The sequence below is a fragment of the Thermobia domestica genome, chromosome 15 (genome assembly GCF_964235325.1).
Source record: "Thermobia domestica chromosome 15, izTheDome1.hap1.1, whole genome shotgun sequence".
NCBI classification, from domain to species: Eukaryota; Metazoa; Arthropoda; class Insecta; order Zygentoma; family Lepismatidae; genus Thermobia; species Thermobia domestica.
Window position 1 is genome coordinate 112,139,730 of NC_137468.1, and position 26,000 is coordinate 112,165,729.

Sequence of the window (26,000 nt, forward strand, 5' to 3'; positions counted from 1 at the left end):
TTACGAGCAGCACTTAACTGAATATTATTACATACACAATCAAACATTTGCAAGAATTTATACTGTAATGTATCAATGCCTACAAACTTACATCGGGATGACAAAACGAAATATATGAACTAGAAATCAAGGAACATACAAGAGATTCAAAAGACAGTGATCTAATGCTATATGGCTTGTGAAAACACTTATCCACAATGAAACACACCATAAATAAGGTACAAATTCTTCATAACACTACATCAAAATTGAAAGATCTACGAGTATTTACAAACCACACTTCATAACAGAAATAAAATCATTACTTACCAAATTATTAACTCGGATTCGTACACGCTTCTTCTGCGATTTTTCATGTTACGCAAGAATTAGAGATTGGCAACATTGAATCAAATGTGACAAGAGTAATGGTGTACATTTGATAGTTAAAGTACTGTCCATTTACATATTTAGTGGAAAATCTATTTCAGAACATATTAGCGTTTTAGTAGATAAAAGTCTACTTTAATGGAAGAAACAAAATGTAATACAGGTTAGCAACCCAATAAAACGCTTCTAAATGAATGCGTTCGGAAGAAGACTTTAGGAGTAAAGGAGTTGAAATGATCGATATATAAATAAACAAATTTCTCCAAAAAAGTTATCTTTATTTTACTAACATGGTTACCAAGAATTTTAAATTGCTACGGTTAGATGAAGGTAGATTCTCATACTAGCTACATTTTGTTATCTAACTCAAACGTATTCCACATCGTTCAAAACATTACAACTGTTCAGTGCAGTTCCACGTGAACACCTTTAGTTACTTGGAGAATATCAAGACTATACTCATTTTCTCTTCATTTGTTCGTAACTTTTTTTCCTTTAATTTTCTGCAGTTTACATGATATGAGTGATTTAATTCTTATTCAAGCAACTCCATAGAAGGGTATCAGTGGAGTGACATTAGAAATTTGGTGGCCAAGTAATGATGCCGCCGCAACCAATCGGTCGACCGGTAAATTTCTCATGGAGAAACTCACGTACAATCTTGGACCAATGACAGCGAGTGCCGTCTTACTGAAACCATGTTCGGCTCTTTGTCTTCGACATGATGCATCCGCTCGTCCAATGATTAGCACGTGTGCCTTTTGTGTACATGGTTCCGGGTTCGATTTCCGGTGAGAGAGCACAAAAATGTATTTCACAATAATTTACTTTAATTATAAGTCTTCTTTAGTCTAAGGGCATAACCATGGGACATTAATATAAGAAAAAATTACTTCATTTTTCAATGAAAAATAAATAAATAAAACAAATATTAAAAATAAAAATGAATCAATAACACGAATATTGGTTGTTATCAAGGGCGGCGATTAGGGGGGAGCAAAAGGGGGTAGTTGCTCTCCCCCCACTTTTTTGAAGTGACCCATTGATGTTTAGTATAGTTTCATTTGGAAATGTAAAGTTATTGTATATATTATTGGTTCATAGAAAAGAATGATGCCGTATATTTGCCGTTGCGTGAGACGTATTGGTTATTTCTCTTCTGATGGTGCTAAGAAAGCTACAGGATGTATTAATTGCCACGGAAAATGGTCCAAAATTTAACCTATTTGAGTGCAATAATTCCAGCGTACTTTCATTTCTTCGTACAATGGTAGTCAGCCGCTTTGAAACTAATTGAGATAACACTTCGAAAAAAAAGTCTTTCACAAGTTATGCTTTAATTCCATATTGACAGTTCCTAAAATGAATTTTCTTTTTTCTAATAGCAAGAAATATTGATAAAAAAACAGAGTAATAAGAAACAACTTCTATCTTTTCCATTGTTTTACAATGTAATAATATACGAGTGAAGTGGTGTGTTTAGGGGTGTACTGGTGTATATGCAATTAAATTTAGTAAATTCAACATAATTCTAGGTTTCAGAATTATTGTGTATAACTGGAGTGTGGAGTGATTCTAAGTATTGTTGAGTTTAGATGTATTCCAAGAAAGTGAAAACTGCAGCTAATGGTAGCGAACATGTTTCGGGAAGCTGCAAAAGTATTTTTATAAATGTCGTAGCATTGCTCATAGTATTTACTGTCTTTCTAAGAGCAATAACATACATTTAACAGCATGTGTGGAATTAAAAAAATATAAGTTTTCATTAATCCCCGGTTTTAATGTAACTTGTGCAAAACAAGTCTCATTATTCATTACTATTATTAATATTATCCCTTCTATTTATTTATTTTTCAAATTTTTTATTAAATAATCTGATCACACAATTTCCTAGACAGAACTTTAAGATATTCATGAGCAAGGAATCAAATCTCTTTTTACACCTTCGTTGTTTAAGAGTACAAGGGCTAGTACCTACTCATGTTGCTCTTGTCAATTTACCTAATAAAATTGAAATACGATATTTTAACTGAAAAAGATAGTATCCTATTAGTTATACAACCTTTCGTCAAACTAAGTGTTAGCATCAACCAGGTAAACTAACATTGATATACAAATATTCAGATCATGTCTTGCCCCCCCCCACTTTTAACTTCCAATCGCCGCCACTGGTTATTATGCACACCAAACATTAACTTTCTGTCTATTGCGCATACGAGATAGCTGCATATTATGAACTACATTTTGTATCATTGACCTATGAATTAGTATATGAAGACTAGCACGACAATAGTCTTGCTAGGTCTACAATGAAACGTTCTTCGCATAGCGGTGACTTTCTTTTCACTAACAGCACGACTACTATAGCTTTCTGATGTAACATACTTCCTGTCTCGTGAAATTGTTTCAGCGATCGTTTAAGTGATTTTTCTATAGTTGATCTGTTTGAAATCTACATCTACATTTTTACTTACAGCTCCTCTATATTTTACCTACAAAGTTAGATCTTATGATATTGACCAACCTGTACTGGTACTCCATATTTCTTCACTTGAACAAATATACTGTCAGGATACAAGTGTCTCACAAATAGAACATTGTGAACGGCGACTTCTAAGAATTCTAACAATATATCAACCCCTGAAAGCGAATAAAATTGAAGCAATTAAACGCTATGAATTTAAAAGACACACACACAAACAACAAAAAATCTATTTAAATTTTCGGTTTCAAGATTATTTCATATTCCATTTAAGATCATGATTTACTGCAATGAAACTTGTGCTTACCGAAATCCTACTACGAACCGTACTTTATTACCGTTATGAATAATTTTTCAGTTTCGATCTTCCACAATTTAGAAAAAAGAAAAAAAAAACTCTTGTAACTTCTCAATACTTCCAGAATGTAAAAATGAAATAAAATCTTTAAGTTTTACGTCCCACGGTTATGCCGGTTAGGCTAAAGGAGACGGTGATGTTGATGAAAGGTAAGGTTCTAGATTGGTGGTCCCCCATGTAGGTTAGCAGCTGGGTTGCTTTCTTTCTGTACTAAAGTTTATACATTAATTTACATAGTATTGCCAAGCGAGCGTTAGCGAGTGAAGGCGGGATAGAGCCCCGCAGGGCACGTTGTTTTCTGTCTTTATTACTGCCCAATGGGAAGGAAGATCAGTAACCTAGAACATTGCCATGATGAGATGAGTGATATGGTGGAATGAAGAAAGTGGGAGAACCCCGAGAAAACCCACGAGCACGGGACCCCAAGCACCGGAGGTGAACGCTCTACCACTGTGCCACCGCGCCCCCACTTCCAGAATGTAATTTATCTATAGCTTTAACTACGGAGCAGTAGAGTCACATAACAAACTTGTGATATTGTAAGAACAATAATTTGCATTACTTTAATTTATTTGTTACTCTTACTCATTTATTAAGTTTTGTTCGTGTATGCCAAACATTAGTGCCAAACTTATACAATAGAAGTCCTGAATGAGTGACTGATTGATTAACGCCCAGACCAAACCACTTAAGCTAAAAACTTCAAATTTGAAAATCAGTAGGATTTGTGTGGCACGGTAACACTAAGGAAGGATTTTTGGAAATTCGACGACGAAGCGGGGGATAGGAGACATACTGGTGGCAATTATATTAAAATTTTTATATCTCTGAACGTCAGAACCGCGAAATTTGGTACGTGGACTTTTCATTTGAAATAATATGACAAGTATTTTCAGTGTTTTCGATAATTGATATAGGAGGGAAGAAAAACAAATGACAATGAAAATAGCGTGGGGATTACAATTATTATAGTAAGACCCCCATATCTCAGAGTTTAGATACATGAAATTCAGTATTTGTACCTCCTATTTAAAACAATTAAATATCTGTTTCAGTGTTTTCTTATATTTGATTTAGAAAATAAAAAGAAAACTGATACGGAGAGAAAAGGGCTAGTTTAAAATTCCTTTTTAAGAGTCCATCACTCGGATATTAAAATGTTCATATCTTCCTTCCAATCTCTGAAAGGTAGAGAGGCATGAAATTAGGTAAAGAGACTTCTCATTTAAAATAATAACACATGAGAAATCAAATAACGTTCTATGATATTTGTCCTAGAAGCGAACTTCGAGCACTTCCGGTTCGAATTTTAAAATTCTGTTTTCACGGTTGGTAAGAACTAGTTACCCGCTTTCCGAAAAAAATTTTGTATCGCTTCTGTGTGCGGTAAGGGTTCGGCTCTTGGGTCTAGCCTAGAAGGAGCTGAGCTATTGGAACGAAACTTGCAGGATTAATAGCCCATTGGACAACAACAAAACCGCGAAAAAAAGAAATTTTCAATTTGCAAATACAAAGGGGGGACGGGGGGCAAAACCCTAACAAAATTGTCCAAAAGGCACAAAACTCACAAATATTAATCAGAGTAACGTACTGAAGACAAAAATAATTTTTAAAAAATTTCTACTGCTATTTGAAGGGAGCAGAGGGGGCATATTCCTCCATAAAATCCTATGGTTCGGCTCTTGGGTCTAGCCTAGAAGGAGCTGAGCTATTGGAACGAGACTTGCAGGATTAATAGCCCATTGGACAACAACCAAACCGCGAAAAAAAGAAATTTTCAATTTGCAAATACAAAGGGGGGACGGGGGGCAAAACCCTAAAAATTTGTCCAAAAGGCACAAAACTCACAAATATTAATCAGAGTAACGTACTGAAGACAAAAATAATTTTTTAAAAATTTCTACTGCTATTTGAAGGGAGCAGAGGGGGCATATTCCTCCATAAAATCATATGGTTTGGCTCTTGGGTCTAGCCTAGAAGGAGCTGAGCTATTGGAACGAAACTTGCAGGATTAATAGCCCATTGGACAACAACCAAACCGCGAAAAAAAGAAATTTTCAATTTGCAAATACAAAGGGGGACGGGGGGCAAAACCCTAAAAATTTGTCCAAAAGGCACAAAACTCACAAATATTAATCAGAGTAACGTACTGAAGACAAAAATAATTTTTTAAAAATTTCTACTGCTATTTGAAGGGAGCAGAGGGGGCATATTCCTCCATAAAATCATATGGTTTGGCTCTTGGGTCTAGCCTAGAAGGAGCTGAGCTATTGGAACGAAACTTGCAGGATTAATAGCCCATTGGACAACAACCAAACCGCGAAAAAAAGAAATTTTCAATTTGCAAATACAAAGGGGGACGGGGGGCAAAACCCTAAAAATTTGTCCAAAAGGCACAAAACTCACAAATATTAATCAGAGTAACGTACTGAAGACAAAAATAATTTTTAAAAAATTTCTACTGCTATTTGAAGGGAGCAGAGAGGGCATATTCCTCCATAAAATCATATGGTTTGGCTCTTGGGTCTAGCCTAGAAGGAGCTGAGCTATTGGAACGAAACTTGCAGGAATAATAGCCCATTGGACAACATCAAAACCGCGAAAAAAAGAAATTTTCAATTTGCAAATACAAAGGAGGGACGGGGGGCAAAACCCTAAAAAAATGGTCCGAAAATCACAAAACTCACAAATGTTAATCAGAGTAACGTACTGAAGACAAAAATAATTTTTAAAAAATTTCTACTGCTATTTGAAGGGAGCAGAGGGGGCATATTCCTCCATAAAATCCTATGGTTCGGCTCTTGGGTCTAGCCTAGAAGGAGCTGAGCTATTGGAACGAAACTTGCAGGATTAATAGCCCATTGGACAACAACCAAACCGCGAAAAAAAAATTTTCAATTTGCAATTACAAAGGGGGGACGGGGGGCAAAACAATAAAAAATTGTCCAAAAGGCACAAAACTCACAAATATTAATCAGAGTAACGTACTGAAGAGAAAAATAATTTTTAAAAAATTTCTACTGCTATTTGAAGGGAGCAGAGGGGGCATATTCCTCCATAAAATCCTATGGTTCGGCTCTTGGGTCTAGCCTAGAAGGAGCTGAGCTATTGGAACGAAACTTGCAGGATTAATAGCCCATTGCACAACAACCAAACCGCGAAAAAAAGAAATTTTCAATTTGCAAATGCAAAGGGGGGACGGGGGGCAGCCCATTAAAATTTGTCCAAAAGGCACAAAACTCATAAATATTAATCAGACTAAAGTACTGAAGGAAAAATATTTTTTTAAAAAAATTCTACCCCTATTTGAAGGGGGCAAAGGGGGCATATTCCTCCATAAAATCCTATGGTTCGGCTCTTGGGTCTAGCCTAGAAGGAGCTGAGCTATTGGAACGAAACTTGCAGGATTAATAGCCCATTGCGCAACAAAAAGCTCCTAAATATTAGTCAGAGTAACGTACTGAAGACAAAAATAGTTTTTAAAAAATTTTCTACCCCTATTTGAAGGGGGCAGAAAGGGCATATTCCTCCATAAAATCCTATGCTTCGGCTCTTGGGTCTAGCCTAGAAGGAGCTGAGCTATTGGAACGAAACTTGCAGGATTAATAGCCCATTGCACAACAACCAAACCGCGAGAAAAAGAAATTTTCAGTTTGCTAATACAAAGGCGGGACGGGGGGCAAAACCCTAAAAAATTGTCCAAAAAGCACAAAACTCATAAATATTAATCAGAGTAACGTACTGAAGACAAAAAAAAAAAAAAAAATTAAAAAATTTTTTCTACTGTTATTTGAAGGGAGCAGAGGAGGCATATTCCTCTATAAAATCCTATGGTTCGGCTCTTGGGTCTAGCCTATAAGGAGCTGAGCTATTGGAACGAAACTTGCAGGATTAATAGCCCATTGGGCAGCAACCAAACCGCGAAAAAATAAATTTTCAATTTGCAAATACAAAAAGGGGACGGGGGGCAAAACCTTAAAAAAATTGTCCAAAAGGCACAAAACTCATAAATGTTAATCTGAGTAACGTACTGAAGGCAAAAATAATTTTAAAAAAATTTCTACTGCTATTTGAAGGGAGCAGAGGATGCATATTCCTCCATAAAATCCTATGGTTCGGCTCTTGGGTCCAGCCTAGAAGGAGCTGAGCCATTGGAACGAAACTTGCAGGATAATAGCCCATTGGACAGCAACCAAACCGCGAAAAAAAGAAATTTTCAATTTGCAAATACAAAGGGGGGACGGGGGGCAAAACAATAAAAAATTGTCCAAAAGGCACAAAACTCATAAATATTAATTAGAGTAACGTACTGAAGACAAAAATAATTTTTTAAAAAAATTCTACTGCTATTTGAAGGGAGCAGAGGGGGCATATTCCTCCATAAAATCCTATGGTTCGGCTCTTGGGTCTAGCCTAGAAGCAGCTGACCTATTGGAATGAAACTTGCAGGATTAATAGCCGATTGGATATCAACCAAAGAGCAAAAAAAAAAGAAATTTTCAATTTGCAAGTACAAAGGGGGGACGGGGGGCAAAACCATAAAAAATTGTCCAAAAGGCACAAAACTCATAAATATTAATTAGAGTAACGTACTGAAGACAAAAATATTTTTTTAAAAATTCTACCCCTATTTGAAGGGAGCAGAGGGGGCATATTCCTCCATAAAATCCTATGATTCGGCTCTTGGGTCTAGCCTAGAAGGAGCTGAGCTATTGGATCGAAACTCTCAGGATTAATAGCCCATTGGACAACAACAAAACCGCGAAAAAAGAAATTTTCAATTTGCAAATACGAAGGGGGGACGGGGGGCAAAACACTAAAAAATTGTCCAAAAGGCACAAAACTCATAAATATTAATTAGAGTAACGTACTGAAGACAAAAATAATTTTTTTAAAAAATTCTACCCCTATTTGAAGGGAGCAGAGGGGGCATATTCCTGCATAAAATCCTATGGTTCGGCTCTTGGGTCTAGCCTAGAAGGAGCTGAGCTATTGGATCGAAACTTGCAGGATTAATAGCCCATTGGGCAACAACCAAACCGCGAAAAAAGAAATTTTCAATTTGCAAATACAAAGGGGGACGGGGGGCAAAACCCTAAAAAAATGTCCAAAAGGCATAAACTCAAAATATTAATCAGAGTAACGTACTGAAGACAAAAATAATTAAAAAAAATTACTGCTATTTGAAGGGAACAGAGGGGGCATATTCCTCCATAAAATCATATGGTTCGGCTCTTGGGTCTAGCCTAGAAGGAGCTGAGCTATTGGAACGAAACTTGCAGGATTAATAGCCCATTGGGCAGCAACCAAACCGCGAGAAAAAGAAATTTTCAGTTTGCTAATACAAAGGCGGGACGGGGGGCAAAACCCCAAAAAATTGTCCAAAAAGCACAAAACTCATAAATATTAATCAGAGTAACGTACTGAAGACAAAAAAAATTTAAAAAAAAAATTACTGCTATTTGAAGGGAACAGAGGGGGCATATTCCTCCATAAAATCCTATGGTTCGGCTCTTGGGACTAGCCTAGAAGGAGCTGAGCTATTGGATCGAAACTTGCAGGATTAATAGCCCATTGGGCAGCAACCAAACCGCGAAAAAATAAATTTTCAATTTTCAAATACAAAAAGGGGACGGGGGGCAAAACCCTAAAAAATTGTCCAAAAGGCACAAAACTCATAAATGTTAATCTGAGTAACGTACTGAAGGCAAAAATAATTTTAAAAAAAATTTGTACTGCTATTTGAAGGGAGCAGAGGATGCATATTCCTCCATAAAATCCTATGGTTCGGCTCTTGGGTCTAGCCTAGAAGCAGCTGACCTATTGGAATAAAACTTGCAGGATTAATAGCCGATTGGATATCAACCAAAGAGCAAAAAAAAAGAAATTTTCAATTTGCAAGTACAAAGGGGGGACGGGGGGCAAAACCATAAAAAATTGTCCAAAAGGCACAAAACTCATAAATATTAATTAGAGTAACGTACTGAAGACAAAAATATTTTTTTTAAAATTCTACCCCTATTTGAAGGGAGCAGAGGGGGCATATTCCTCCATAAAATCCTATGATTCGGCTCTTGGGTCTAGCCTAGAAGGAGCTGAGCTATTGGATCGAAACTCTCAGGATTAATAGCCCATTGGACAACAACAAAGCCGCGAAAAAAGAAATTTTCAATTTGCAAATACGAAGGGGGGACGGGGGGCAAAACACTAAAAAATTGTCCAAAAGGCACAAAACTCATAAATATTAATTAGAGTAACGTACTGAAGACAAAAATAATTTTTTTAAAAAATTCTACCCCTATTTGAAGGGAGCAGAGGGGGCATATTCCTGCATAAAATCCTATGGTTCGGCTCTTGGGTCTAGCCTAGAAGGAGCTGAGCTATTCGATCGAAACTTGCAGGATTAATAGCCCATTGGGCAACAACCAAACCGCGAAAAAAGAAATTTTCAATTTGCAAATACAAAGGGGGACGGGGGGCAAAACCCTAAAAAAATGTCCAAAAGGCACAAAACTCAAAATATTAATCAGAGTAACGTACTGAAGACAAAAATAATTAAAAAAAATTACTGCTATTTGAAGGGAACAGAGGGGGCATATTCCTCCATAAAATCCTATGGTTCGGCTCTTGGGTCTAGCCTAGAAGGAGCTGAGCTATTGGAACGAAACTTGCAGGATTAATAGCCCATTGCACAACAACCAAACCGCGAGAAAAAGAAATTCTCAGTATGCTAATACAAAGGCGGGACGGGGGGCAAAACCCTAAAAAATTGTCCAAAAAGCACAAAACTCATAAATATTAATCAGAGTAACGTACTGAAGACAAAAAAAAAATTAAAAAATTTTTTCTACTGTTATTTGAAGGGAGCAGAGGAGGCATATTCCTCTATAAAATCCTATGGTTCGGCTCTTGGGTCTAGCCTATAAGGAGCTGAGCTATTGGAACGAAACTTGCAGGATTAATAGCCCATTGGGCAGCAACCAAACCGCGAAAAAATAAATTTTCAATTTGCAAATACAAAAAGGGGACGGGGGGCAAAACCTTAAAAAAATTGTCCAAAAGGCACAAAACTCATAAATGTTAATCTGAGTAACGTACTGAAGGCAAAAATAATTTTAAAAAAATTTGTACTGCTATTTGAAGGGAGCAGAGGATGCATATTCCTCCATAGAATCATATGGTTTGGCTCTTGGGTCTAGCCTAGAAGGAGCTGAGCTATTGGAACGAAACTTGCAGGATTAATAGCCCATTGCACAACAACCAAACCGCGAAAAAAAGAAATTTTCAATTTGCAAATGCAAAGGGGGGACGGGGGGCAAAACAATAAAAATTTGTCCAAAAGGCACAAAACTCATAAATATTAATCAGACTAAAGTACTGAAGGAAAAATTTTTTTAAAAAAAATTCTACCCCTATTTGAAGGGGGCAGAGGGGGCATATTCCTCCATAAAATCCTATGGTTCGGCTCTTGGGTCTAGCCTAGAAGGAGCTGAGCTATTGGAACGAAACTTGCAGGATTAATAGCCCATTGCGCAACAAAAAGCTCCTAAATATTAATCAGAGTAACGTACTGAAGACAAAAATAGTTTTTAAAAAATTTTCTACCCCTATTTGAAGGGGGCAGAGGGGGCATATTCCTCCATAAAATCCTATGCTTCGGCTCTTGGGTCTAGCCTAGAAGGAGCTGAGCTATTGGAACGAGACTTGCAGGATTAATAGCCCATCGTGCAACAAACAAACCGCAAAAAAAGAAATTTTCAATTTGCAAACACAAAGGGGGGACGGGAGTCAAAACCAAAAAAAAAATTGTCCAAAAAACAAAAAGGTCCTAAATATTAATCAGAGTAACGTACTGAAGACAAAAATAGTTTTTAAAAAAATTTCTACTGATATTTGAAGGGAGCAGAGGGGGCATATTCCTCCATAAAATCCTATGGTTCGGCTCTTGGGTCTAGCCTAGAAGGAGCTGAGCTATTGGAACGAAACTTGCAGGATTAATAGCCCATTGGGCAGCAACCAAACCGCGAAAAAATAAATTTTCAATTTGCAAATACAAAAAGGGGACGGGGGGCAAAACCCTAAAAAATTGTCCAAAAGGCACAAAACTCATAAATGCTAATCTGAGTAACGTACTGAAGGCAAAAATAATTTTTAAAAAATTTGTACTGCTATTTGAAGGGAGCAGAGGATGCATATTCCTCCATAAAATCCTATGGTTCGGCTCTTGGGTCTAGCCTAGAAGGAGCTGAGCCATTGGAACGAAACTTGCAGGATTAATAGCCCATTGGACAACAACCAAACCGCGAAAAAAAGAAATTTTCAATTTTCAAATACAAAGGGGGGACGGGGGGCAAAACAATAAAAAATTGTCCAAAAGGCACAAAACTCATAAATATTAATTAGAGTAACGTACTGAAGACAAAAATATTTTTTTTTTAATTCTACCCCTATTTGAAGGGAGCAAAGGGGGCATATTCCTCCATAAAATCCTATGGTTCGGCTCTTGGGTCTAGCCTAGAAGGAGCTGAGGTATTGGAACGAAACTTGCAGGATTAATAGCCCATTGGACAACAACAAAACCGCGAAAAAAAGAAATTTTCAATTTGCAAATACAAAGGAGGGACGGGGGGCAAAACCCTAAAAAAATTGTCCGAAAGGCACAAAACTCACAAGTGTTAATCAGAGTAACGTACTGAAGACAAAAATAATTTTTAAAAAATTTCTACTGCTATTTGAAGGGAGCAGAGGGGGCATATTCCTCCATAAAATCCTATGGTTCGGCTCTTGGGTCTAGCCTAGAAGGAGCTGAGCTATTGGAACGAAACTTGCAGAATTAATAGCCCATTGCGCAACAAAAAGCTCCTAAATATTAGTCAGAGTAACGTACTGAAGACAAAAATAGTTTTTAAAAAATTTTCTACCCCTATTTGAAGGGGGCAGAAAGGGCATATTCCTCCATAAAATCCTATGCTTCGGCTCTTGGGTCTAGCCTAGAAGGAGCTGAGCTATTGGAATGAAACTTGCAGGATTAATAGCCCATTGTACAACAAACAAACCGCGAGAAAAAGAAATTTTCAATTTGCAAATACAAAGGGGGGACGGAGGGCAAAACCCTAAAAAAATGTCCAAAAGGCACAAAACTCAAAATATTAATCAGAGTAACGTACTGAAGACAAAAATAATTAAAAAAAAATTACTGCTATTTGAAGGGAACAGAGGGGGCATATTCCTCCATAAAATCCTATGGTTCGGCTCTTGGGTCTAGCCTAGAAGGAGCTGAGCTATTGGAACGAAACTTGCAGGATTAATAGCCCATTGCACAACAACCAAACCGCGAGAAAAAGAAATTTTCAGTTTGCTAATACAAAGGCGGGACGGGGGGCAAAACCCTAAAAAATTGTCCAAAAAGCACAAAACTCATAAATATTAATCAGAGTAACGTACTGAAGACAAAAAAAAAATTAAAAAATTTTTTCTACTGTTATTTGAAGGGAGCAGAGGAGGCATATTCCTCTATAAAATCCTATGGTTCGGCTCTTGGGTCTAGCCTATAAGGAGCTGAGCTATTGGAACGAAACTTGCAGGATTAATAGCCCATTGGGCAGCAACCAAACCGCGAAAAAATAAATTTTCAATTTGCAAATACAAAAAGGGGACGGGGGGCAAAACCTTAAAAAAATTGTCCAAAAGGCACAAAACTCATAAATGTTAATCTGAGTAACGTACTGAAGGCAAAAATAATTTTAAAAAAATTTGTACTGCTATTTGAAGGGAGCAGAGGATGCATATTCCTCCATAAAATCCTATGGTTCGGCTCTTGGGTCCAGCCTAGAAGGAGCTGAGCCATTGGAACGAAACTTGCAGGATTAATAGCCCATTGGACAGCAACCAAACCGCGAAAAAAAGAAATTTTCAATTTGCAAATACAAAGGGGGGACGGGGGGCAAAACAATAAAAAATTGTCCAAAAGGCACAAAACTCATAAATATTAATTAGAGTAACGTACTGAAGACAAAAATAATTTTTTAAAAAAATTCTACTGCTATTTGAAGGGAGCAGAGGGGGCATATTCCTCCATAAAATCCTATGGTTCGGCTCTTGGGTCTAGCCTAGAAGCAGCTGACCTATTGGAATGAAACTTGCAGGATTAATAGCCGATTGGATATCAACCAAAGAGCAAAAAAAAAGAAATTTTCAATTTGCAAGTACAAAGGGGGGACGGGGGGCAAAACCATAAAAAATTGTCCAAAAGGCACAAAACTCATAAATATTAATTAGAGTAACGTACTGAAGACAAAAATATTTTTTTAAAAATTCTACCCCTATTTGAAGGGAGCAGAGGGGGCATATTCCTCCATAAAATCCTATGATTCGGCTCTTGGGTCTAGCCTAGAAGGAGCTGAGCTATTGGATCGAAACTCTCAGGATTAATAGCCCATTGGACAACAACAAAGCCGCGAAAAAAGAAATTTTCAATTTGCAAATACGAAGGGGGGACGGGGGGCAAAACACTAAAAAATTGTCCAAAAGGCACAAAACTCATAAATATTAATTAGAGTAACGTACTGAAGACAAAAATAATTTTTTTAAAAAATTCTACCCCTATTTGAAGGGAGCAGAGGGGGCATATTCCTGCATAAAATCCTATGGTTCGGCTCTTGGGTCTAGCCTAGAAGGAGCTGAGCTATTGGATCGAAACTTGCAGGATTAATAGCCCATTGGGCAACAACCAAACCGCGAAAAAAGAAATTTTCAATTTGCAAATACAAAGGGGGACGGGGGGCAAAACCAAAAAAAAATGTCCAAAAGGCATAAACTCAAAATATTAATCAGAGTAACGTACTGAAGACAAAAATAATTAAAAAAAAATTACTGCTATTTGAAGGGAACAGAGGGGGCATATTCCTCCATAAAATCATATGGTTCGGCTCTTGGGTCTAGCCTAGAAGGAGCTGAGCTATTGGAACGAAACTTGCAGGATTAATAGCCCATTGGGCAGCAACCAAACCGCGAGAAAAAGAAATTTTCAGTTTGCTAATACAAAGGCGGGACGGGGGGCAAAACCCTAAAAAATTGTCCAAAAAGCACAAAACTCATAAATATTAATCAGAGTAACGTACTGAAGACAAAAAAAATTAAAAAAAAATTACTGCTATTTGAAGGGAACAGAGGGGGCATATTCCTCCATAAAATCCTATGGTTCGGCTCTTGGGACTAGCCTAGAAGGAGCTGAGCTATTGGAACGAAACTTGCAGGATTAATAGCCCATTGGGCAGCAACCAAACCGCGAAAAAAAGAAATTTTCAGTTTGTTAATACAAAGGCGGGACGGGCGGCAAAACTCTAAAAAATTGTCCAAAAAGCACAAAACTCATAAATATTAATCAGAGTAACGTACTGAAGACAAAAATAATTTTAAAAAATTTCTACTGCTATTTGAAGGGAGCAGAGGGGGCATATTCCTCCATAAAATCCTATGGTTCGGCTCTTGGGTCTAGCCTAGAAGGTGCTGGGCGTTTGGAACAAAACTGGCAGGATTAATAGCCCATTCGGGAGCAACCAAACCGCGAAAAAATTAAATTTTCCATTTGGAAATACAAAGGGGAAACTGGAGGAAAAACCCCATCAATTTATCCAAATGGATCAAAACTCAAAAATATTAATCACAGTTACGTATTGAAGACAGAAATAATTTTTAAAATTCTTCTACTGCTTTTTGGATGGAGCAGAGGGGGCATATTCCTCCCCAAAATCCTATTGTTTTTTTCTTAGATCTAGCCGAGAAGAATTTCAGCAATTGTTACGGAACTTGCAATATTCATAGCTCATGAAACAAAATAAAACCGCAAAAAAATCAAATTTTCTATGTGCATATTATAAATGGGGACGGGGTACAAGACCCCAAAAATTAGTCAAAATGGAACAGGTCTTCAAAATTTTAATCCGAGTAATGCCCTGAGATCAGAAATAATTTTAAAAAATTTCTACTGCTATTTGGAGATAGCGGATGGGGCATATTCCTCCATGAAATCTTTGGTTTGGCTCTTGGGTCTACGCCAGAAGTAGTTGAGCGATTGGAACGAAACTTGCCGAATTCATAGCTGGTCAGACCGCAATAAAACCGCGAGGAAACAAATATTTTTATTAGCGCATACAAAGTAGGAACCGGGTAAAGACCGTAAAAAAATAGTCGAAATTTGACAAAACTTATAAATATTAATCCGAGTAACGTTCTGAGAACAGAAACAATGTTTGAAAATTTTCTGTTGGTGTTTGCAGGAAAGAGAGGCTTCATATTCCTCCATAAAATCCTATGGTTCGACTTTTGAGTCTAGCCTAGAAGGAGTGGAGAGATTGGAGCGATACTTGTAGGATTAATAACTCCATTGCCCGTGAGCAGAGATATATAAACCAGATTAAAGAATTTCTGTTTGCACATTCGAAGGAGTGATGAGGTTGCCTTTATATAAATTTGTGAATGGGCTAAAATTTCCAATAATTAATGAGGTTCTGAGGACCAAAATATTTTTTTTCTATTTCTGTTTGTTTTGTGCAGATGTGGCATAATCGTTCATATAAATTTATTATTCGGCTCATGGGTTAGGCTAGAATGACTGTGATGACAATAAATACACTCAAAATATCAATGTCTTTGTGCTTACGATTGAAAAGAGAAGAATGACATTTTCTGTTAGGTGGCCCATAGACCCCCTACACTAGCGTATTTTTCAGCCATTACCATAAAATTTCATACAGTAGGCTTGTTAGCATCTGGCAATACGTTTGTATGTGGGACCTGTCGTAAGGTTACGTACCGAATTATTATACGCTGGAAAAGTCTGGTTGCTTTTAATTTCGGGGGTAGATAGGGTCCCTAAAAACGGCTCAGATGAAAGAGTTTTCTAATGGCAGACACTGTTGAAGAACTTCGCAGGCAGAATGTGTGTTAATTCACAATTCGTAAACACAGTAACAAATCACAATCTTTGATGGAAAAAATAGCTAAACGACATAAAATTATTTCGGTCCATCTACCAGCCAATCTCACTTGGACGCAAAGTAAGAAATAAAATCTCGGACAATTTTCCGTTATATATATATGTGTGTGTGGTGTGTGTGTGTGTGTGTGTGGTTCAATTCGACTACTATAGCTTTGAAATTAATTTGTAATTTGATTGTTTTCAGTTTCGTATCTCAAGAATAACATATATGTTTGTTTCATTTTTTTTACTTTACTTTATTTTCGCCTTAATTCTTTATAACTATGCTTCATACAGAGAAATATACCTTATCCATTAAATACAAGAACTGCGAACATAAAAACCATACAATTTGACGAAACCTTTACACTGAGAAAAATGAAAATTTAAAATAAAACAAATTTATTTTTTGAATCAGGAAACGTAAATCGTTCCGACCTAGATTCATTTAGATCATTGGTTCATAATTTGTGAACCAAATGTAGTAAAAATAAATAAATTTAAAGCAATGAATGGATTTGGCTCAAAACGTATTTAATGGGTTAACAGTTTAAATTTAATTTGTTAAAAATCTAAACCAACATTGGGTAGTTCTCAATTGATTTTAATATGCAATTGGATTTGTACCAACATGTGGTCAAATTTAAGCAAACCAGTCGTTCTAAATAGTTTAATTTTGTTCGAAATCTTTCAACCCAAACTTTGTCGAATTTGAGAATAGAGGGTTGTGAATAGCCAATGTTTGGATGAAATTTGACTACTATCTGTTCGAAATTAAATAAATTAAGGTATATGTTGTGAAGATATGTGTATTTGGACACATAATGAATCGTTTTATTTCGGACTTTGGGACATTTCATCTCAAAATTCAATGCAGTAAAAAGCATAATCGTTTATTTAAAGTTAAATCACTTTCCGTTTTTTTTCTAAGTTCATTAATTTTTCTTACAAGGTAGTTTTCTTGCTGTTTGTTAATTTCTTCGACACATGTAATTTCTTAATCAATAAAAACGACAGATTGTTCCCCTGTCCACATTCCTATCATCACCTCACCTTTGGTTAATGTATGAGCACGCACTTTTCATCGAAACTGAAGAAATAGTCAACGACCCAGGATATTAACCCGGAGAGGACATGGAACAAAAACCATTGAGAGACTTTTGGAAAAGTCTCCAAAAGTCCGGATCGTATGAGAGATGAGTCAACATGTAGGAGCACGAACCACAATTGCGACTTTACAAGAAGTTTACCTTGCTCTAACTTAGAGAGCACTTCGCCTTAGTTAGCGTTGTAGTTATAAGTTGCGATGGATAATCCGTTAAAGAGCAATTTTGACTTTGATTAGATTTACTGTATTCGCAACGTTAGTTTTCCTGCCCGGGTTTCGCCATCCCTTAACTCACAACTACTTGGACGACCAGCTGGCCAGAGAGAAGGATGGACAGACATCAATCCACTGGGAGAATCATCGAGAAGGAAACACTGAGATTCACTAGTAAGTGCAAGTAGATTAACCACTCCTAACACTTACTCCCTTCCACACCCTTTTCAACCCCATTGACATCACAATCTGTTTCTTTTGTATATGTTTGATTTTATTTATATACAACCCAGGTCAGATCCTGTACTTTACGCTCTATCAAGTTCTATGTTTACAAAAATCTTGGCGCAACTTGTCAGTTCTGACATTCCCAATTACACTATCCATTAGCTCGTTATCTGAGTTTTCAGACTGACAAGGGGCGACTGCACAATATTATTGTAAAGCTTCGTGATATTATGCCAAATATCACAACTACAGCAAATTCACGAAACACCTTCAATCATTTGTAACAACCCTATGTTTGATTATTTGCATTTTCTTATGTTCCCATGTAACATATACTTGCAAATATAGTTTGACATAAAAATTTAATATTTAGTGTAATAACTACAACAATTTTATGAAAGCGTCAAAAACTACCTTACTTCCCGCGGTCAGTTGCTGTTGTGCAAGAGTATAGATCTATTTGCTTGTAATCGATAGTACTAGTGTCGGCGATTGGGTATGAATACTAAAGAAGGGGGAACAAAACACTACTAACAGTAAGAGAACATATGATTAGATAATGGTGAGTAACTAATGATTAACACTAATTCGGAAAAGGTAAGCTAACTTACTCTTGTGGATGGGATTTTTTCGGAGAATTTTATGAAATACGACGCAGGCTATTCTATTCATATTTCATGAATAAATATATCATTAAGAATCCTATAATGTACCGTATATAATTTGTCCTAAAAAGTTCAACAAGAGGTGGATTATTCTTGGGGTGAGTTTATTTCATTTTTCGGACAATCTTTGAAAATTGCTTAAGTATTGTGTTCATATTTCATAAATAAATATTTCGTTATCTGTCTTATAAGATGGTGTAAGTAATATTTCCTAACGAAGTCTACAATTGACAGTGTACTCTATGAGTTTCATTCAGTTTTCCAATAATGTCTATTAACATCTCATAAATAAGCGTTCCAGTGATAACTACATCATGCCTTGAGTCAATTTGCTAAACTGAAGCGAAAGTGTATAGTGCAGTGATCCGAACCATTAGTGCGGTGCGATTTTTGTATTTTATAGATCTTGATGCAAGTTGATGAGGTAGCTGGGTGCGAACAAAATTGTTCCCAATTGAGCCCAACACATCATAAGGTCACCTACGAGCTTAACTGTACGTTCCTTACAAACTATGATTCTAATGTCACCTATTGTCGATACCGAGCTGTCAAACATGTGACACATTCAAAATACAATAACAATATCAGGTTGTCTAAAAATTATTGAGCTTTTCATGATCAATATTAAGAAGATAGTTATTGTAATTTGAAATTAACGCTATGAAATCATATATAATCTATTTTCTTTGATTACCTTCTATCATTTTCCAGCAACACCATAATCAACTTGGTATAGATCTTTTGTTGTATCTGGTTAAGCAATTGTGACACGTGGTTTTTACAGGCCTCTTTTGAAACTAAGTTAACACTACTTAAAACTATTCAATGAGTTTGGCAGAGACCGAAACAAATGATAATCTGACGGTGCCAAGTAAGGGCTATAAGGTGAATACATTAAAACTTCCCAGCAAGTTCTCGTAATAAGACGGGTCATTAAAGATGGTACACGGTCAGCGTGGTACACGGTATCCTTTCTGTTGACCAATTCCGGCTGTTTCTAATAAACTGCTAGGTACAATCGCGCTGATTTTCGACAATACAAGTCCCAGCCTATGTTCACGATGCCCTTGAAATCCCATCAAACTCACAGCATAGGCTTCGCCACGGACTGTATAGTTTTCACTCGAATTGGCAACGCCCATTTTCACACATTCTTATCTAAGGTTATCCGCTTCAGGAATAGCTTGATTCCGTAGAGGTTCGCTGAGTAAGGCAGATCATGAAGCTTCCAGTAGTCAAGCTTAATTTTGTAGCCAACTTACACCAAATGGTTTAACACTGTTTCATTATGGATGTTAGATAATTAGCGATGTCATGACTCCTTACATGCTGGTCTTGCTAGATTCTTGCCGGAATATCATCCATTTTTTCTGCGATTGGTCACTCACTTCGAGGAGCATATTTCTTCACTACCTTGCGCAATATTAATGCCTTTATCGAAATACAACTGTAGAATAGCGCAGTTTTGTGAAAATTCCACTCAAAGACGCAATTATTTTATCTGATCATAATAATTCTATTACATTTTGCAATAACTCAGTATTCATCCAGTAGGATCAACTATCAGAGATAACCCGCTACGACTCATATACCCTGAGTTTTGGAACACTAACGCTGTCTCGTGAGGCAAAGATTCATATTGCGGAAGAATATTTTGGGTTTGGTTTTAGTATCTAAATAGACCGTTTCCCTTAAAAAGTCATGAGCTCCCTTTGAATAGTAACTTGTTTGCTAACTAATAAATAATTACAGATTTTATTGTACTGACATTCACTTGGGTACGTCATCAAAGACTGACTGGCAAGAAAGCATGTTCTAAAGTAAGCATTTAACGTAATGATATTTTTACATTTTATTCCTTCTTATTTTTCACCTCAACCATAGATTAGTGGGCAACATGGAAATTTTAAAACTTTTCTCTGTTTTATACTTTGATAATGTCTCTTCTTCGCAACTGCATCTAAGTTTTTTTTTTTTCTCAGATCGCGCCTTTCAGTTTCGGCACCTGAAAGTTTAACCGAAACAGAGCTGTCATCATTGCAATCTTCTTTGCTTTATTATTTTTTCATCATTCATTTGTTTTCTATTTGGACAAGGGTGGACAGAGACGAGGGATAGGAAAAATGAACGAAACCGCAACACTTAGAAACAGCAAAAGATAAATTTACACAAAATCAACAAAAGAAAAAAAAAGAGAGATTCTTTTTATATAAACTCCTAACTACCTAATATTAGTTCATCTTCTAATTTTCCTATTCTATTCTATTCTCGACTCAAGTTTAGCTTACTCTAGTCTTCAATTGTTTCATTCTCGTTCCTTTTATCATATTTAGCCTTTCTCGTATGTTTAACATCATCTTCATTGCTCTAGGTTTCACCTGTATGATAGGCTTTCCACCTAGTTTTTATGATCATCTTCCTCATTGAGTCAAGTTTCTCCTGTATGATTAGCTTTCCACCTATATAATATCCTTTCCACCTATTTTTGTATTATCATTATCTTCAATAGATTTAGATTTCACCTGTGATGGCCTTCCACCTGTATGATAGGCTTTCCACCTATATAACCTTACCACCTATTTTTTGTATTATCATCTTCATTGGATTTAGGTTTCACCTGTATTATAGGCTTTCCACCTATTTTATTTTGTTCTTTTTATTTTTTGACATTTTTTAAAATTTAGGTTTCCTCCTGTGTGATTTTTTTCTAAACAAATTTTTACTACATTCTTCTAATAGAGGATGATAATATTTGCACCACTGAACTCAGCATCATTATTGCACACTTACATTTAAATATTGCACGCTTAAATAGGCACTACACACTCCTGTGTGTGAAAACACAACTTTTCCGTAATAAAAAGAACATATCACTATCACCCCACTGCACACTACAACACCCATTCACTTTTCTGCGATCGCGCAAACTTTGATTTTATTATTGATCCTAAGCGGAGTTAGTCATTTCAGTTTTCCACAATTGACTTCTATAGTTCTGATCCTCAGTGCAACGGTTTGAGGTCCAGGACCCACTCGGAGCACTTAGTGCAGGCCCTGGTCAGTTGTGTTCTGCCGCCGTGAGCGCTGGGACCGGTGTTGACACCTACACGAACAAGGTTCGAGATGGACACTGTATGACATTTACCGAGTAATTGGCTTTTGTTGTGCATAGTATCTTTAGTGTATGTTATGTATATATGCTATTTTTGCTTTGTTTTGAAGTTCACGCTATTTCCCACCACCTATTTCCGTGCACACCCGCTCAACACATCCGGAGTTCCAATCCGGCTGGATGCCGGGGATGCGTCGAGCACTCATTCACACTATTCTTCCGGGGCACGCGGAAATCCAGCGTTTCTGGAGCAAAAACTCCAGTCCTGGAAGATACTCATTTGCACTCCGACACATTCATTTTCATTCCTTACTGTTGTTTTCTTTTACATTTTGTTTTTTCCTGTATCACATTTCCAAAACGTCTTTGTCTTATTCTTGTTGCCTTTTATATAATTGTTTTCTTAGATCGGAATATTCCTTTGCTATTCTTCTTAATATTTTGTAGTCCTCTTCCTTAGCTAAGATTTCCCCACTTTCTTTTGTTCTGATGACATCTCTTCCCTGTAATTGATCTTCCAAGAGGGGACACCCTAGAATATGGTGTTCTGGCGTGCCTAGTTCTTGACATTGGCATCTGGGATGTTCTTTCAAACCCATTCTGTACAAGTATTGTTCATATGGCCCGTGTCATGAGAGATAATGTATTAGTCCTAGATTGGGGTCAAAGTGCTGCCATTTGAGACGAATATCAATTTTTGGTATTATATTATACAACCTACGTGAGACATTGGTTTCTTGCCAATTTTTGTTCCAAATTTTTATTAGTTCGTTTTCTATATCTTCGACCGCTTTACTTTGAATACTTAGTAATTCTTGTACTTTCCCCATGTTTGATTTTTTTAATCAATAAATTGCAGCTCTTTTCCTGATAATTAAACGTATTAGTTTGACTCCTAACAAGACATTTAACGTAATAAGCGGTGTCGTACTGAATGCTCCACTTAATCTGATTAATAAATTCTTTTGAGGTTTATCGACATTTTGTTTTAAGGTATTAGTTTCCAACAATCTGTGGGCCCACACGCTTGAAGCATATGCCATTGTTGCACTTAATAAAGTTTCTTGATATAATTTAATTATTTTCCTTGGTAGTTTGTACGTGGTATTTGCTATCGATATTAACTTGTTTGCAACTTTATGACCCCTATCTACTATATATCTTATATGTGGGCCAAAATTTAGTTTTTCGTCAATTTGTATACATAAGTATATGAATTCTGCTTCCCTTTTTTACCGTATTAGTTCCTAATTTGATTGTTGGATTCCTACGCAGTTGTGTACCGAACAACATATACTTTGTTTTCTTCGCAGATAACCTTAACTTACTTTTGTTACTCCAATTTTGTAAGATATTAATGACTAATTCTGCTTTAATTTCTAATTCTCTTCGTGAATTAGCTTAGATGATATCGTCAGCAAAAGCGACTACTCGGTCTATTTCTTCTTTACTATTTAGAATTTCCAAACCGGGCTGCAATTCTATGTCCCACAACAACGGTCCCAAGATCGATCCTTGGGGGCATCCTTTCTCTGTCTTAACTACAGTATTCCCTTTTTCACCCTTAATTAATATTTCTCTATCTGTAAAGTAATTCTTAATAATGTTTTATAAGTACTCCGGTACATTTATTTTGATGAGATTTTGAATTAATGAAGGAATCGAAAGATTGTCGAACGCGCCTTCGATATCCACAAATAATGCCAACGCGTATTTATTTACTGAAAAGCTTCTTCTAATTTGTTCTACAAAGGTGTTGAGAGCATCTTCTGTCGATTTGCCGGGCCTAAAGCCAAATTGAAGTTTATCATTTTCAATGTTCCTATAGTGCGTCCAATAAGAGAACGTCTCTGACAGCTCGCAGTGACATTGCCACTACTCGCGTGTCAAGGTTTTTTTTCGGTGAAACTGCAGTGGCAATTTAATTAATGGTATAAGACAGAGTGATCGTGGTTGGTAACACTGGTATCAAGGTAGGGGCTGCAATGTCCCACCGCATGTGGTAAGAAACGTCAGAGACCATCTCTTGTTAGCCGTGCTATAACATTATTAATTCTATTAGCTATGACTTTTTCAAAAATTTTCGCAATGTTTCTGAGTAGACAGATAGGACGGTACGAACTTACATCGGTTGGGTCTTTATCTTGTCCTTTTAACAATATTATTAATTTAGCTTCTTTCCAAATGGTTGGGAATTCCTGTTTTCTGAGTAAAAAATTAAACAGTCTTGTAAAATAGGGAATCCAAATACTTTTCTTATTTTTATAAATTTTATTTTTTATGCCTGTTTTTAGTATTCTTATATTTTTTTCTACTTCGGTATTTGTTATCCCCTGAATATTGTGTTAGACTTCTACGGGTTGAATGCTCTCAAATTCTCTTCTTATTTTGCGTTGATTGTCATTTTCATTATCTTGTAAGTCCCTTGGAAAAAATTGCTAGATGGTTTCTGTATGGTTTCTTCCCAAGTTTGGGTCTAAGAACCGTCATTATTTTCTATAGTTGATAATGTCGTTGGGTTTATTTTTTGCATTATTAGTTTATATGGAAGGCCCCATGGATCCAGTTCTATGTTTTTTCTTAGAAATCTCTCCCAGCTTCTTTTCTTAGATTCAAGCAATTCTTCAGTATATTCTTGTTTCGCAGTTCTATATATGATTAATCTTCTCTATTTGATTATTGGTGATAAAGCTGATTGATAACTTTTTCTTTTGGCTTTTAGAATTTTCTTTAGGCTCTCTAATTTAGATCTTTTAATTTAGGCTCTCTAATTCTATATTTAAAATGTGATTATTCTTAATCAGTTTAGAGTACTGGTAATGTTATTTTCTGTTATTGTCAATGCCAGTTTCGACTAGGAGATATGTTAAAAATATTGAGTTTAGTAATACATTAATAATGGTGATCTTAGGTTTTCTATTGCGTTTCGTTCAATTCTTTCTCTAACAATGTCACTTTTCACATAAACATGTCCCCTCCTTCATGTTCACATTCTAAATGCAAGATTTCCATATTACGTTCCCACATTATTTGTCCATTTCACAAGAATTATTTAGTCTTCCTTCTTTATATAAAATGAATAATATATTTTCACTTTTAATTCTCCTGCTCTACTTAAAAAAATTGTGGTCCTGTGAGAAACATAATATCTTTTATCTTTAGGTAACTCAAAAAATGTGTGCATTACGAGCTCACCCCTACCTCCCGTACACGCAATGACGACGCTAATTTCAAATTCTTAACAGAAGGGGCCACGGAAGGCCAATGATATTTTGGGGGTTATGTACTTTTTGCACACCGAAAAAAATACTATATTAGACTGCTTACTGCTTGACTTACATTAGAATACAACATCTCTTGAGGTAGCGTTTGCCCCTTGTCCCCTTTTGCATCGTCCTACGTATGCATAATAAAATTATAATCCGTACTTCGAACAACCGTGTGTGCATTTTCTTCACGTGATGGCAGGAGACCCAGGTTCGATTCCCGGTGGGTGCTAATTTGAGTAGGATCTCATATTAAGCTGTAGATCCAACAAATAAGTTTCATATAGCTTCGCTGCTGAAAAAGCTCTTAAATCAAACGAACATGTGATCTGGGTTGATTTCAGAAAAATCTATAGTATACTCAGGTGTGACATCATACACTCAACAAGTGGAGCATGGAATGTACGCACCTTACCATTCCAAAAGAAATTAAAATAATTTCAGCTACTACTGGGTCACTATCTAAACAAACCTACGACAAACCACAAATGTAATCTACGTACTATTTAAAAAAAAAAAAAAAACAAATCAACTGGAATTCAAAAAAGTGCTAAAAATTAATATTAACGTGTTAAATTCTTAGGGCACAATAACTTCTCATTTCATATTTTTCAGCAGAGGTCCAACTTTACATTTGTCTAGGGGCCCAAATATTAATGCTTGCCCTACCAGGGAAAGTTCCAAGTTACGGTGTAGGAAGTACGTATAAATTAACCCTCCGTTACACACATAGATTGCTGCAGTTCAAAATTTTAAGAAAACTGAAATCATTCCCATTTCAATGAAATACATAATTCCTGTCATCACCCTCGAGAAGTCATTGAGTAACTATTTTACTCTTAAGTTTGTTTAGTTCATGTATCGTGTCGTCTATGTACTTAGAAACAAGATTTCATATCCATTCTTATTTATCTTTTGCTATCTTGCGAAATGAACACTCAATTGTTCACTTCCGTACTTCTCGCATGGATTTCTAAAATAAATAAATTCTACTTTTAGTCGTAGTGTATGATAATAAACACAAATAAAAATTTAAAAAAACACTCTCCCCACTAGACTAGTAGTTATCACGTGCGGCTTTGGTACATAGGATCTCGGGTTTAATTTCCGGCGATAGAATTTTGAAATTTGAACGCACTACGTTGGTCCGGGTTCCACCCTAAACTGTAGATCCACATCTCATATAGCCTAAGTGTTGAAGGGGATGCTAAACTCCAAAT

The 26,000-nt window shown here is 36.3% G+C and overlaps 1 protein-coding gene across 1 annotated transcript in view; it reads right to left on the reverse strand.

The window, feature by feature from the left end:
• The window catches only part of PolZ2 (DNA polymerase zeta subunit 2), a 76,616-nt gene that overhangs the window by 37,854 nt on the left and 12,762 nt on the right, over positions 1–26,000 (reverse strand). Inside the window, exon 2 of the mRNA XM_081740064.1 lies at positions 2,894–3,009. Within this exon, the coding sequence (XP_081596190.1) occupies positions 2,894–3,009 (116 nt within the window). The remainder of the gene's footprint in view (positions 1–2,893; positions 3,010–26,000) is intronic.